Source organism: Pseudorasbora parva, chromosome 15, assembly GCF_024679245.1.
Source record: "Pseudorasbora parva isolate DD20220531a chromosome 15, ASM2467924v1, whole genome shotgun sequence".
Taxonomy (NCBI): Eukaryota; Metazoa; Chordata; class Actinopteri; order Cypriniformes; family Gobionidae; genus Pseudorasbora; species Pseudorasbora parva.
In genome coordinates, this window is record NC_090186.1 from 7,106,776 (window position 1) to 7,120,412 (window position 13,637).

Genomic DNA, 13,637 nt, shown 5'->3' on the forward strand with positions numbered 1-13,637 from the left:
AACCCTTTAATGTAACCACTGAGTAGTATATGCTGTCCAGTATACAGTTATACAGATATACAGTTTACACTATTTTATCAGTCACTATGACTTAAACAGAACACACAACAGCTATCCAGTGTCTTTATAGATTTTCTTATGAATAACCCCAGGGAAACCATCCCTTTTTTATTTTATTTTAGCATTTCTGAAAGTATATATTGTGTGTGTAGGTCATCAGCGTGGATCGGCTGACAGAAACGCACAGGCAGTGAGCCCCCAGTCCTCAGTAGACAGCGAATTAAGCACATCAGAGATGGACGAAGACTCTGTCGGTTCATCGACCACGTATAAACTCAATGACGTCACAGATGTGCAGATACTCGCCCGCATGCAGGAGGAGAGTGAGTGGTAGCTTTTATCCAACAAGTGCCATTTTGTGCCTTTTAGTCTGTTCTGAGAACAGTTATTGTTATACATTTGATATATTATGCTACTGAAATGGATGAACAAAAAATGGCCAAATGGGGCACTTGGAGAGTTAAACTCAAGTGTATCCATGTTTCCCTCTTTAGGTTTAAGGCAAGAATACGCTGCAACAGCATCACGTCGTAGCTCTGGTTCCTCATGTCAGTCGTTGCGCCGAGGAACTCTGAGTGACCAGGAGCTGGACGCACAGAGCCTGGACGATGATGAGGAGGCGGTCCATCATTCCTTCCACACACCCGTCACCCGCTTCAGCCCCTCGCCTCGACACTCGCCACGCGTCTCCCCCAGAAACTCGCCCCGATCTCGCTCGCCTGCCCGCTCTTTAGAGTACAGCCGAGGATCTCCCCAACCAATCATCAGTCGCCTTCAACAGCCCCGCCACTCTTTGCAGGGCCACGACACCCAGACAAATGCCATTAAGAATGAAGGTACATCTTCGTCCAGTCACCTTACACTTGGTCTATTTCTCTTTAAGACACTGTGAACCTTTTGTACAATGTCTGTTTAAATGTTGGCTTCTCCGTCCTTTCTGTCTGTGTGGGCAGAAAAGTTAAGGCGAAGTCTCCCTAACCTCACACGATCCAGCTCTGGGCCGACGGCAGAGCCGGTCAAAAACAGCAGGAGCTGTGAGTCAAACCTGCAAGTGCCAAACGGAGGGTCACCCAGACATCAGAGTCAGTCTGCCAGTGAGTGTTCAGACACATCAGTCAGCTCATACACACACACACATACATCACATCATAGCCCATCCTCGAACACATTTTCTCTATTCATTTTATCCAATAAAAAACTTCTCAGGTGAGTCAAAAATACAGACAAATCTACCGTTATATTTAGCATTACAACATAATCTGACACAAAAGCATGGGCTTTCTGTTTCGTTTTTCTTTTCTTCAAATACATTCACAAAGCGCTGTTATTTTCTTAGAAAAGCAAGCATACTGTATGCAGGATTTGGCATGGCAGAAAGCGCGCAAAGAACGCTTTCTTTATAATCATTGCAATCTCACAAAGTTCTGTTACAATAAAGCTAACGGAGTCTACACTTTGTATTAATGAGAGGATTTGTGAGTATGCGGAACTAAAAATGCCTGAGTTTTTGTTCATTGCTGACTTAAACACCTCTGATTGGCTACTACGTTCAAGAAATCAACAGCTGCATTGCTTATTCCTGCAATACACGTAAATAGAAACCTAAATTATTATGGAGAAAACTGATCCTAGACCAGCGGCAATGTTCCAGCTCAGCTATTGAGAGTCTTCTTTTGTAGCTCTGTTTAAAAAAAAAAACAAGGAAAAAACAATGACATTTGGTTCCATGAACAGTTGTTCTTGCACATGCATTCTATGCATCACATCAACAAATGAACACATGCAGAACTTTTAACATTCAGTAAACGGCACACATGCAGTATTTATCATGAATGTTGTTTTGTCTATAAATGTTAATATATGGTAACATTTGACTCTTTGTGACTGTCAGAGACTGTGGCTGTGCTTCTGACACACGTTCACGTTGTGCTCTTAACTGCACCGCTGGTGTCTTGGCTTGCTCTTTGATCTCCTCATATTCTCTCTAAGATCACGTTTTATTAGCATCTTGGCATTCCCTCCAAAAGCCTCACTGACTTTTAAACAAAGCCTACGTAAATTACTATTCAAAGCTGATTTTTAATGTTTTTAAATCTTTTGTTTTCAGTCTTTCTTTTTTAGGATAAAACATTTCACGTTATAAGCATCATATGCCATTACGCCTCGCCTAAGTGATCAGGCATATTTAAGTCTTTAACAAAAAGAAGAAGCGTACGTGTCATTTTTGCCATGGCTGATTTTGTCCCAATCACTGGAAGGAATGGCGTTAGGCAGGGATTTATCCAATTCTAGAGCAGGAGTTTCTGAAATATTATATGACATAGTAAATGTTATATAGCGTAGTGAGCCGAATTACTAGAATTTAGAGTTCGAGTGGTTTTTATTAGTGGTGGAAATGACGTGCCAATGTTCCAGCACTCAGCAATTGGAGTCTTATTTTGTAGTTCTGTTTAAAAAAAAAAAAACAAGAAGGGAAAAAGAGAAAGCATGACATTCTGGTTCCATTAACAGTTCTTCTTACTTTCTATTCTTTTTAAAATGTTATTTTTTGGGGGGGTGCAAAACCTAATTTAATATTCATGAGTGGACCCATTTGCCATTTCATGACATCACAACCAGCAAAAAAGGGCAAACGTACAGCTGGCCCCACCACTTTTTAAAACTGTGATGACCCCCCCGACAATTCGTGACAATATACAGATTCATTTGATCCATGCGAGTTCATCAAATAAGGATCTCTTCCTGCCAGTGGTCAGTTAATCTGATATCAAATCTCTCAAACATGGGTGGAGTAACTCTTGTAATCCAATTTATATAAATGTTTAATTAGTTAAAAATGAATATCCTTTTCAGTACTCAAGGGTAAACGACCATCTCTTAAACAGCACAGACATTAGCTTGCTTAAGTGATTTTACACATTGGGCCTAGTTCTTCAGGCTTCTCCTCCCTTGGTAACATGGACAGTCTTGTTGTATTTCTGTCCTTCCTGCCTAGCATGCTCTGCCTCTTCCCTTCTCTCTCCGCCTTTGTCTCTTCCTCACACCCTTTGTTTTTGGCCGAGGTGCTGGTTGTCTGGATGCGGTTGGATTTACTCTTGGTTTAGTGCTGCTCCTGCCTGTTCTTCACCCGGGGCTTCATTTTTCTCTTGACTGTGGTGCCCTCTGGTGGCTGGTTAGAAGTGATCTTCTGTCTTAACCATGCATGGAATGGCTCTGCCTTGAATTAAACCCGACCCTGGCTGGCTGTCTTTACCTTGGCATTCCCTAAACTATTCAGTTCAAGCTGATTCTGGATCAGGTCTGGTTGGAGGTTAAGTGCCTGCAGGTGGAAGTGGACGGCTGAACTCTAGAAGATGCTTTTGAACATTAGCCTGAGTCAAAACGTAATGTCTGCTTATTTCTCATCTCAGCGTTGCACCAAAGGCTCTCAACTCCTCCACGTTCCTCCCCAAAACCAAAAGAGAGACTCCAGAGCCCTACGTCTCTTCGAGGTAATGCACTGAGCAGGTCACCCAGACACGGCTAAAGCATTATGAAGCCAAGTTACCAGAAAGTGCTGGAAATATTTTCTGGCGTTTTGACACTTTTATGAACCCAACATTAGAGTTTGGTTCGGTTTGGTTGGAAGTTGTTTACGGACCTCTGCTTGTAAAGAGGGGTCTGGGTTCAAATTTCATTATTTGCTTAAAAATTTGCATTTGTTTTACCTTTTTTGCCATGTTTCTATTACAGAAGTATATTTTATTGTGAAGGGGATTTGTAGCTCTGAAACAACTTTTGTTGAACTCTTTTTGGTGTGAAAGCAATTAGGCCTAAATTGAAGAAATAAACCACTACTGATAAGTTTTCCATGATCAATAGTATAAATAATAACAAATATTTCTAGAGTTTGATTTAAATAGTTTGAATTGTTTGTAGTCTAACGATTTTCTAATTGTGCCTAATAATTAAAAATTATATATATAGCACTAGGCTTGCAGACACACATTTGTTAAAGAATGGGTCGCTCTCAGGAGCTCAGTGAACTCAAGCGTGATACTGTGATAGGTTGTCACCTGTGCAAAAAGTCCATTCGTGAAATTTCCTCACTACTAAATATTCCACAGTCAACATTTAGTGGTGTTATAACAAAGTTGAAGCAATTGGGAACAACAGCAACTCAGCCCCGAAGTGTTAGGCCACATAAAATCACAGAGCGGGGTCAGCGCATGCTGAGGCACACAGTGTGCAAAAGTCACCAACTTTCTGCAGAGTCAATAGCTGCAGACCTCCAACCTTCATGTGGCCCTAGATTAGCTCAAGAATAGTGTGTAGAGCTTCATAAAATGGGTTTCCATGGCCGAGCAGCTCATCCAAGCCTTACATTACCAAGAGCAATGCAAAGCGTGGGATGCAGTGGAGTAAAGCAGCCGCCACTGGACTCTAGAGCAGAGGAGACGTGTTCTCTGGACTGACCAATCACACTTCTCTGTCTGGCAATCCTAAGGATGAGTCTGGTTTGGCGGTTGCCAGGAGAACGGTACTTGCCTGACTGCATTACGCCAAGTGTTTGGTGGAGGTTTGGTGGAGGTGATTACAGTGTGGGGTTGATTTCAGGGGTTGGACCCTTAGTTCCAGTGAAAGGAACTCTTAATGCTTCAGCATACCAAGACATTTTGGACAATTTTTGGGGATGGCCCTTCCTGTTCCAACATGACTGCATCAGCGCACAAAGCAAGGCCCATAAAGACATGGATGAGCGAGTTTGGTGTGGAGGAACCTGACCTCTCCTGCACAGTCCTCAACCCGACAGAACACCTTTGGGATGAATTAGAGCGGAAACTGAGAGCCAGGCCTTCTCGTCCAACATCAATGCCTGACAAATTCACTTCTAGAAAAATGGCCAAACATTTGCATAAACACACTTCTAAACCTTGTGGAAAGCCTTGAAGAGTTGAAGCTGTTATAGTTGCAAAGGGTGGGCCGACTCCATATTAAACCCTACAGATTAAGAATGGGATGTCATTAAAGTTCATGTGCATGTAAAGGCAGGCGTCCCAAAACTTTTGGCAATATATAGGCCATGTCTGTTAGAAGTTATAAATGTCATCTCACAACACTGAGTAGCAGATTAAAACATTTTTTGTTTTGCAGGATTGAATTTCGTGTCAGTTTGTATTTTGTGTTGTATATTGTTCTGGAGTGTCTGATTGGCCTTTTAAGAAGAGTTTGTTCACCTGTGATTGTGAATGCTGCTGCTCTTCTGCAGTATTATATGGTGAGGGATGCTGTGGGTTGCCGGTCTGCGCTCCTTTGGTACAAATGTGCTATGTCTTCTGGTAGCTTTTTATTAAATGGAACTGCTTGAAAGTTTTCACAACCAAATGTTCCAGTAGTCTGTGAATCCAGCTGCAATTTTATATATGCACTTTGATTGCATTAAATAAAGTTGGAAGTATTTCAGTCCCACTTGCACTTGAAAAATAATACATGATGGCATGAGTCCTGAGCAATTCACAGCTTTTGGAGCAATGCAAACCAAAACCTCTCTTTTCCATCTTTTACCCAGTTCCTCTTTCGTGTTGCTTCGGAGAGGAAGCAGATTTCAGTGAGTATATACACTGATGATGATGCAGCTTTTCAGTGCTATTATATTTTATGTTGTGCAAGTGTGCGTGAATGGTAGATTGTGTTTGTACTGTGAATGTGTTTTTGCAACAAGGGGACGTTCGTATAACTAGTATTGTGTCAAATGTTTGTGAACAACACTAGTTGATCAAGGCTGTTTTAATCCATCCATTCTCATTGTGTTTTATTTTCTCTCAGCTTTGTGTTGAATGTCATTAATGCTAGTGAACTTGTGTTCTGTGAATGTGGAACGCGGTCTTCTGCGTGTTACATAGGAGCGTGCTGGTTTTTAATGTGTAGCTTTATGAATTGGAGTTGTCTAACTGCATTATTTTGGTTTGTAGGGTTGAATCCATCTTTTTAATTTGTTATTGTCATTATAACCCCATCCCCATTAACTCATGACTGTGGTCCCTTGAATGGCTTGTATCAGGCAGCTGAATAAAAGTACTTTCTTTTATTCTGTCTATAAAGTTTTATCTTTTATGAAATACATTTCCATTCTGTTCTTTATATTCCATCTGTTGCCTTTATTCTTTTCCCATAACCGTTCTCCCCAATTTGTTTTCTTCCAGTGCCTTCTTCCAGTAAGTTGCGGACTCCAGCTGCCCCGTCTCCCTTGGCTCTCCGTCAGCCCATGAAGGTGATGTCTAATCATGGTTCAGGCACAACCACGCCCACCCGCTCTATGGCCCCGCCCCGCAGCGGCCTGCCCCGCCCCGCCGCCAATGCTGGAGGAGGATTACCAGTGCCTCGCAGCAAACTGGTCCAGCCAGTGCGCAGGTACTCTCAGGTTCTCATGACCAAAGGTGGCAAGACTAACACAAATATTCTACTCAAGTAAAAGTAATATTACTTAGATTATATTTTACTCCAGTACAAGTCAATTACAGTGTTAGTTTTTTTAATATATACTGTATATATCCAAAGTATTCCCATGCTGGCCAGGGGTTGGCTTCGTAAGAATTCAGCTGTTTCGCTTTCAGCCGGGTCTGCATCGCTGGCATCTGTCTTGTCAGTCACCATATTTCTTGTGATTTAAAAAAAAAAAAAGTTTTTTTTTGTTTTTTTTTCTCCCGCCCTTCAATCAATCAATGCAGTAGTTTCTGGAGCACAGTTTTTTCCCTATTCTTATTATTATTATTTTGTATTGTTATACTCCATTTCGGATATGATTTATAATGTAGCGAAGTACAATACTTCAAACAAAACCTACTGAAGTAAAAGTAAAATTACAAATTTGAAAAAACGCTTAAAGTAGAAAAAGACTAAATTACCTAATCTGAGTAAATGTAATTTGTTACCTTCCACCTCTGCTCATGACTCAATAAAAATAAGTAGTAACCGGCTGAAGTACATGCTGAGTGTGTGTGTGGTTTGCTCTGCAGGTCTCTTCCAGCTCCAAGGACGTACAGCGGCATGAGAGACGAGACCTGGAGAGAAGGCTGCTACTGAGCATGCCCAGAACCAGCAGTAGAAACGAGCTTTCAGTTCAACCAGGCACTTTATAGAGATACGTCTTTAACCCCCACAAATAAGAGACTCATTCTTCCGAACATATGATTCTGTCCTCTTTCAGTTGACATTGCAGAGCTCTCATCCCAGCAGGATAGATGTTGAAGGCAGACTGGATGCCACAGAATGCCAAAGAAACATACTGGGATTCGCCCTCACCTAACCAAACAGCACATGTACCGCAAACGGCTTGAACACACAATCCTGCTTGCAAACCCCCTCAACCCACCACAGAAGAATACTGAATAACTTGTTTTCTCTGTAACAACATTAGTGGCGATTCCTTGTGAGTATGTGCAAACTGACCTTAACTTTTGGCTCACGTGGGAAAGATTTGTATGGAGTCCACATGGCAATTGCATTCTGTCTGAATGTCTTTCATATCTATGTGACCGCTTATTTATTTGAAATCATTATTTAAAATATTTCTTTTAAAGAGTATTCACACAGTATTTGGTCTTTAAAAAAAAATTATATATATATATAATGTATGTATCTTTATTTCTGAATGTCATTGTGAGACCTCAACTGCAAAGCTACGTTTCCAAAGCATTTTAAATGTCTGAATAATGGATGCATTTCAGAGTTTTTGAACAAACGTATTTAGTTGGAGCCTTCGGATACTCAGCAGGATTGAACCCTCTGATCTTTTCAAAAGAGACACAAATCAGTGAGAAATTCAAGTCCAATTTTAATGAATTGTGTCTGTATGTCCTAACTAGAAAACGGGAAATTCATTGAAATATAAAGCCTATTGTATGGTCCAACTTTGTTCATCAGATGATGTCCCAGTGATGGTTGCGTGGCTGAAGTGTAGTGCTTATGTACTATTAATTTTGGAATATTCCTGGTCATGTATTTTGTTGTCATTCTCAGAGTGAAATAATTGATGAAAGGCCAAGAACTGAAATGGGGTAACTGAATGCCACCTGAACATCTTGCTGCACACTAGCATATGATTGAGATTGAGCGAGTTTGTTTAAAAACGAGTGCCTATAATTTATGAAATTCTGTGATTTGCTACAAATGTTATTTTTGGTTTGTGCCAATTGCTTTGTTTTGCCAATATTATTTACTTCAGGGTTCTTTGCATTTCTTGCTCACGTTTTGTTTGATTTTTGTAATTGCTTTGATAACATTTATATTTGCTTTTTTGTAACAAAGGTATGTTCTAAAAGCCCCTTGATATTTATGACTAAATACTATGCGCTGATAAGAGGCTTATTTATTAAAAGGTGAGATGCCTCCGTGTGCTGAGATAGAGTTAGTGGGATGCTTGAGCCTAGTATGGTCATGAATACATGACACAAACATTTTGTGGATTGTTTTTTTGGTAAAAACTTTTATATCTCCACAAACATGATGCTCGGTTTCCCCTGCGTTAAATCATTTCAAAATAAAAGTTGAAAAAAAAAAAGCTGTTTGGTCTATCACTTATTTGTCATGTCAGGAACATTGTATAGTATATTTACTTCTGACCATAGTCCATAATGGAAAATGTTGAGATTGTGATGAATTAATTTTAGGTTGTAGTTGTCTTTTATAATGCATTATGAGATCTTGGTTCAAAATTATATTCAAATGTTTTTCATTAACATAACATTATCTACAGTGTCGGCCTATTTTTTTCATTATTATTATTTTTTTAAATAGCTTTTTGTAATGTCTGTAACCAAGCAGATAGAACGACCAGTGACTACCAAACTCAATGTTATTTTTCTCGCTACTATGGTAGTCAATGGTTACTCTATCTGCTTGGTTAAACATATTTACAAATATCTTTTGTGTTCAGCAGAACAAAGAAACTCATACAGGTTTGGCACAACTTGAGGGAGAGTAAATGGTGACACAATTTTAATTTTTGGGTGAACTATCCCTTTAAAATTTCCTTTCACTGGAACTAAGGGGCTAAGCTCAATCCCTGAAAAACAACACCATAACCCCCCATCCACCAAACTTTACACTTGGCAAAGTACCGTTCTCCTGTCAGCCGCCAATCCCAGACTCGTCCATCGGATTGCCAGACAGAGAAGTGTGATTGGTCAGTTCAGAGAACACGTCTCCTCTGCTCTAGAGTCCAGTGGCGGCTGCTTTACTCCACTGCATCCCACGCTTTGCATTGCTCTTGGTAATGTAAGGCTTGGATGAGCTGCTCGGCCATGGAAAGCCATTTCATGAAGCTCTCTACACTGTTCATGAGCTAATCTAGGGCCACATGAAGGTTGGAGGTCTGTAGCTATTGACTCTGCAGAAAGTTGGTGACTTTTGCACACTGTGTGCCTCAGCATGCGCTGACCCCGCTCTGTCATTTTATCTATTTTATTTTACTATTTTTTTAGTTCCCAATTGCTTCAACTTTGTTATAACACCACTAAATGTTGACTGTGGAATATTTAGTAGTGAGGAAATTTCACGAATGGACTTTTTGCACAGGTGACAACCTATCACAGTATCACGCTTGAGTTCACTGAGCTCCTGAGAGCGACCCATTCTTTAAAAAACGTGTGTCTGCAAGCCTAGTGCTTGATTTCTACACCTGTGGCCATGGAAGTGACTGGAACACCTGAAATCAATGACTTGGAGGGGTGTCCCAATACTTTTGACAATATAGTGTATATATGTTGGAAGTTCCCAGACGTTAAAATGTGATTTAATATATATATATATATATATATATATATATATATATATATATATATATATATATATATATATATATATATATATATATATATAAGAATATGTGTCACAAAAGTTAAAGGAAATCCCACACGCTATTGGTAATTGCAGAAGATGATAAAAACATTTTATTAGCAACGTTTCGGTCTCGAAGGATATGTGTCACAATTATGTGCTATTGCAATGTTTTCTAAAAAAAAAAAAAAAAAAAGTACAAAGAGAAGATTGCATTTTTCTTTATTTGCAATGCAGTTTGCAAACATCAATTTTTGTGAGATCTATTACGGCGAGTTGCTTTAAAAGTCCCCTCTCCCTCCTTTTTAAACACCTTTTCTTTTCTTTTCCTTTTCTCTACTTCTCTTTGGGATCATGTTTCTCTGACTCTGGCAGGCCCATTTCTTTGCGGGTGAGTGTTGCGATGACACGATCTTTCAGATTCTCTGGTGCAGCACATTTGGGCTCTGATTGCAGGGACTCCATGGTCAGTTTCCTCCACAGGTACTCTATTTTAGTGTCACAATGCCAAGGGTTAAAGGTCAACTCCACCCAACTGGTATTAATATCTAATATACCAGGAGACAGAAACTGCAGCCTGTTGTCACTGAGGTCAACATACTCCAACCGCTTGAGCCCTTGAAATACAGTTGGCGGGAGGCTGTCTAGTCTATTTTTCTGCAGGAAGATGTGAGTCAGATTAGCAGAACGGCTAAAGGCTTTTTCATCCAGGGACTGGATTTTGTTCTGGTCCAAATAAAGTCTCTCTAGAGCAGGGTGATTATCTAGAAACCCAACTGGAAGCTCTTCGAGTTTGTTCTGTGAGAGGTGCAGAACCTTTAGGTGAATCAGACTTTGGAGTTGGGTCACTGGGAATTTCATAAGATGGTTTCCGGACAAATCCAACCATGTGAGATTGCTGTTGTTGGGCAGCCAGTCTGGGTGAAGTTTGGAGATGCGGTTGTCTTTCAGCACCAGGTTGAGGAGTGGAGCATGATGGAAAACATACGCAGGCAGCTCTCGAAGTTCATTATCTGTGCACAGTTTGAATGAGAAGAGTTAAAAAAACAATCTGTGACCTGCTGCATCCTTTTGAGTCATTTTGGCTGTCATAACTCCAAATTGATATAATTTGGAGATATCTGAAAATATAAAATATAACACGCAGGCTATTCAATGCTGTGCACATTTTTAATAACAGGCCTATTTATTTTAGAGGTATGTTTCATCGAACTAACAAGGTTTCTTCACATTGAATGACTCCTGAGGTAAATGTACAACATGTTTTTTGTTTCTCCACGGTTTAAACATTATATGAAAAACAATGTGTCTATAAATTGTACTGTGTTTTTCTTTTTGTGCTGTAACTAGTAAAAAGGATGATTGTCCTTCACACTTATTGCTACAAAATACACATAGAGTCTAAACCCCCATGTAGTCAATAATTGTATCCCTTAAAGGTACAATATGTCATTTTCTCCACTAGAGGTCGCTTATTCAAAAACAAAGCCGTAGCTTGATGACGCCTTGATTTCACAGAATCATGACAGTTGTCTTTATCTCTGTTCTCTACAGCCAGTGGAAAAGAATCCGACGGGACAGAAATACTATTTATGGATGAGTTCATGTATTAAAGATTTATTAGTGTTACTTCAGTATGAAGCAGGGTGCGGCTGAACGAGGCCCTGAAACGATTGCCAATGAGAGACGATCGCGACACACGACACACAGCAGAGGAGCTTTCATTCTGTCAGACGAGCGCTTCCGCTTCATCCACTCGTGTGTGTTGGAGATCGCAGCGCTGGTTATCATATTACATACATTTGAGTGTGTTGAGAGTTGTTATAATGTTGCGCATATGCTCAGCGGCTACTATGAGCCATTTGTTCACACTGCAGTAAGCTAGATCGATATTATGCATGGTGAAACATGGTACTTACAGTAATAAGACTAACTGTGTTGAGCTGCATAACAATGGCTTGTTTTCTGTCTATGAATGTATCCAAACAGTTGCTCGTCTGTCTAATAAAACACATCATATATATTAAAGCGTCTTTGGAAATCAACCACCGCCGGTATGATGTCATTATAGGCAACGCAAGGACACAGTCCATTTCCTGTGGAGAAAAAAATCTTCATGCTTTAAAAGGATAGTTCACTCAAAAATGAAAATGACCCCATGATTTAGGTGTATATGACATTCTTCTTTTAGACGAATACAATCAGAGTTATATATATATATAAAAAAAGTTCTTTATAAAATGACACACTAAAATGAATTCACACGCTATACTGTTAAATGTACACGATTTTTCATACCGGCATAACCGGAGACTCACTGAGGTTACCGGTATATAGTTAATGATATGCTAAAGCCCGCCTATACTTTGACGTGATTGGTTACAAGCTAGTTTGTGACGTCAGAAACACGTTATTTTTGAGACTGTCTTTGGTTCACATGAGTTTTAAAAGAGAAAATACTCTGCAATGGTGTTGACTTGGTTTGTCTTACAGCTTATTAAAAACACCATATTCTCATACAAACATTTAAATAAAAAAAAAACATTAAAACCTTGATTTTCACCACAGTCAGGGCAGGGGGTGCTTTTCTACACACTCACCCGTCAGGTCTATGGTGTGCAGGTAATGAAGGTCCTTCAGCAGATCTGCCGGTAAGCTGCTCAGTTTGTTGCCAGGCAGGTGTAACTCCTCTAGCAGTGGGATGGCGATCAGGTGTTGAGGGGTCAGCACGCTCAGGTTGGTAAACTGGATGGTTAAGTAGGTGGTGTTGCCTGGGAGACCGTCTCCAGGGAAATGAGAGAGGCCAGCATCAGGACACACGACCTCGGTTGATTTTGCGCTGAAGTGGCACGTGCATCGCTTTGGGCACGAGAGGGCGTCACGGCAACAGAAGACGACCATCACCGAGAGCGCGTGCATGAGCCAGGAATTCATCTTCACGAGCTGAAAAGTTAAAGTTCATATTATTATTATTATTTTACATACGCCGCTGATTTATTCCTAGCATATAGTGTCCTTGTTTGTTTGAGAAGATATGTAGCTACTTGGAACAAAAGTAATTTAATGAATTGTAGGCTATAGCCTTAAAGAAGAAAGCGAAGAAAAAGGAATCACATTTATATTATCGAAATTCCCTGACGTAAGCTCAGTGTCTAAAATAGTTAAACGTTAACAAAACGACACCTTACCTTTTATTGTTTAGATTTTCAGTTATTTCAAAATTCGTCTCATATCCTGACAAGAGACTGTCCGTGTGTGACTCGAGCACTGTTTACAGGAAACTAGGACAGTCAGAGAAACCCCGTCACTTATGTAAATAACGAGAACATCTGGACATGCCTAAAGGGTGAAAGTACACAAGACATGTCCTAAAAGAAAACCATTTCAAATTGCTCAAGTACACGGGCTGTTGTATTAATAAAATTGGAGAAATAAATAGGCTATGAAACATGCAAATATGTCAAATGTGTGTGTAAAATGAATGTTTATGAACGCTTCATAACAGTAAGATCAATACATGTAAATGATTGATGTTTTGGCTGCAGCATCAGCATTACACAAAGAACGAGAGGTTGCACAACAAATGTTCTACACATGGACACGTTTTCATTTCAAATGTTGTTATACAGGCTATAACAGCTGTCATATTGTGATTTGTTTATTGCTGGTGAAATAAAAAGTGCTTGTTTACCTGCGCTTAAAAAAGTGACTGGGTAACACATCCCGGTATATTAATAATTTTAAGCATTAGTTAAGCTAAT

At 39.9% G+C, this 13,637-nt stretch overlaps 2 protein-coding genes across 5 annotated transcripts in view; one reads left to right on the top strand and one right to left on the bottom strand.

The window, feature by feature from the left end:
• The window catches only part of slain2 (SLAIN motif family, member 2), a 28,952-nt gene extending 20,350 nt beyond the window's left edge, over positions 1 to 8,602 (top strand). Inside the window, exons 4-10 of one of the 4 annotated variants that reach the window (XM_067416918.1) lie at positions 213 to 383; positions 555 to 896; positions 1,014 to 1,154; positions 3,471 to 3,551; positions 5,609 to 5,647; positions 6,243 to 6,450; positions 7,056 to 8,602. In XM_067416918.1, coding sequence (XP_067273019.1) covers positions 213 to 383; positions 555 to 896; positions 1,014 to 1,154; positions 3,471 to 3,551; positions 5,609 to 5,647; positions 6,243 to 6,450; positions 7,056 to 7,122 — 1,049 coding nt within the window. In that variant the 3' untranslated portion in view covers positions 7,123 to 8,602. The remainder of the gene's footprint in view (positions 1 to 212; positions 384 to 554; positions 897 to 1,013; positions 1,155 to 3,470; positions 3,552 to 5,608; positions 5,648 to 6,242; positions 6,451 to 7,055) is intronic. The other 3 variants (XM_067416919.1, XM_067416921.1, XM_067416922.1) reach the window with 3 other exon arrangements.
• Positions 8,603 to 10,081: 1,479 nt separating this feature from the next.
• si:dkey-90m5.4 (leucine-rich alpha-2-glycoprotein) lies at positions 10,082 to 13,225 on the bottom strand. The gene is made up of 3 exons (XM_067416924.1): positions 13,065 to 13,225; positions 12,477 to 12,819; positions 10,082 to 10,889 (listed from the first exon to the last, which is right to left on the bottom strand). Exons 2-3 carry the CDS (start codon positions 12,808 to 12,810, stop codon positions 10,213 to 10,215), a joined length of 1,011 nt encoding a protein of 336 aa, XP_067273025.1. The 5' UTR covers positions 12,811 to 12,819; positions 13,065 to 13,225; the 3' UTR covers positions 10,082 to 10,212.
• Positions 13,226 to 13,637: the final 412 nt, after the last annotated feature.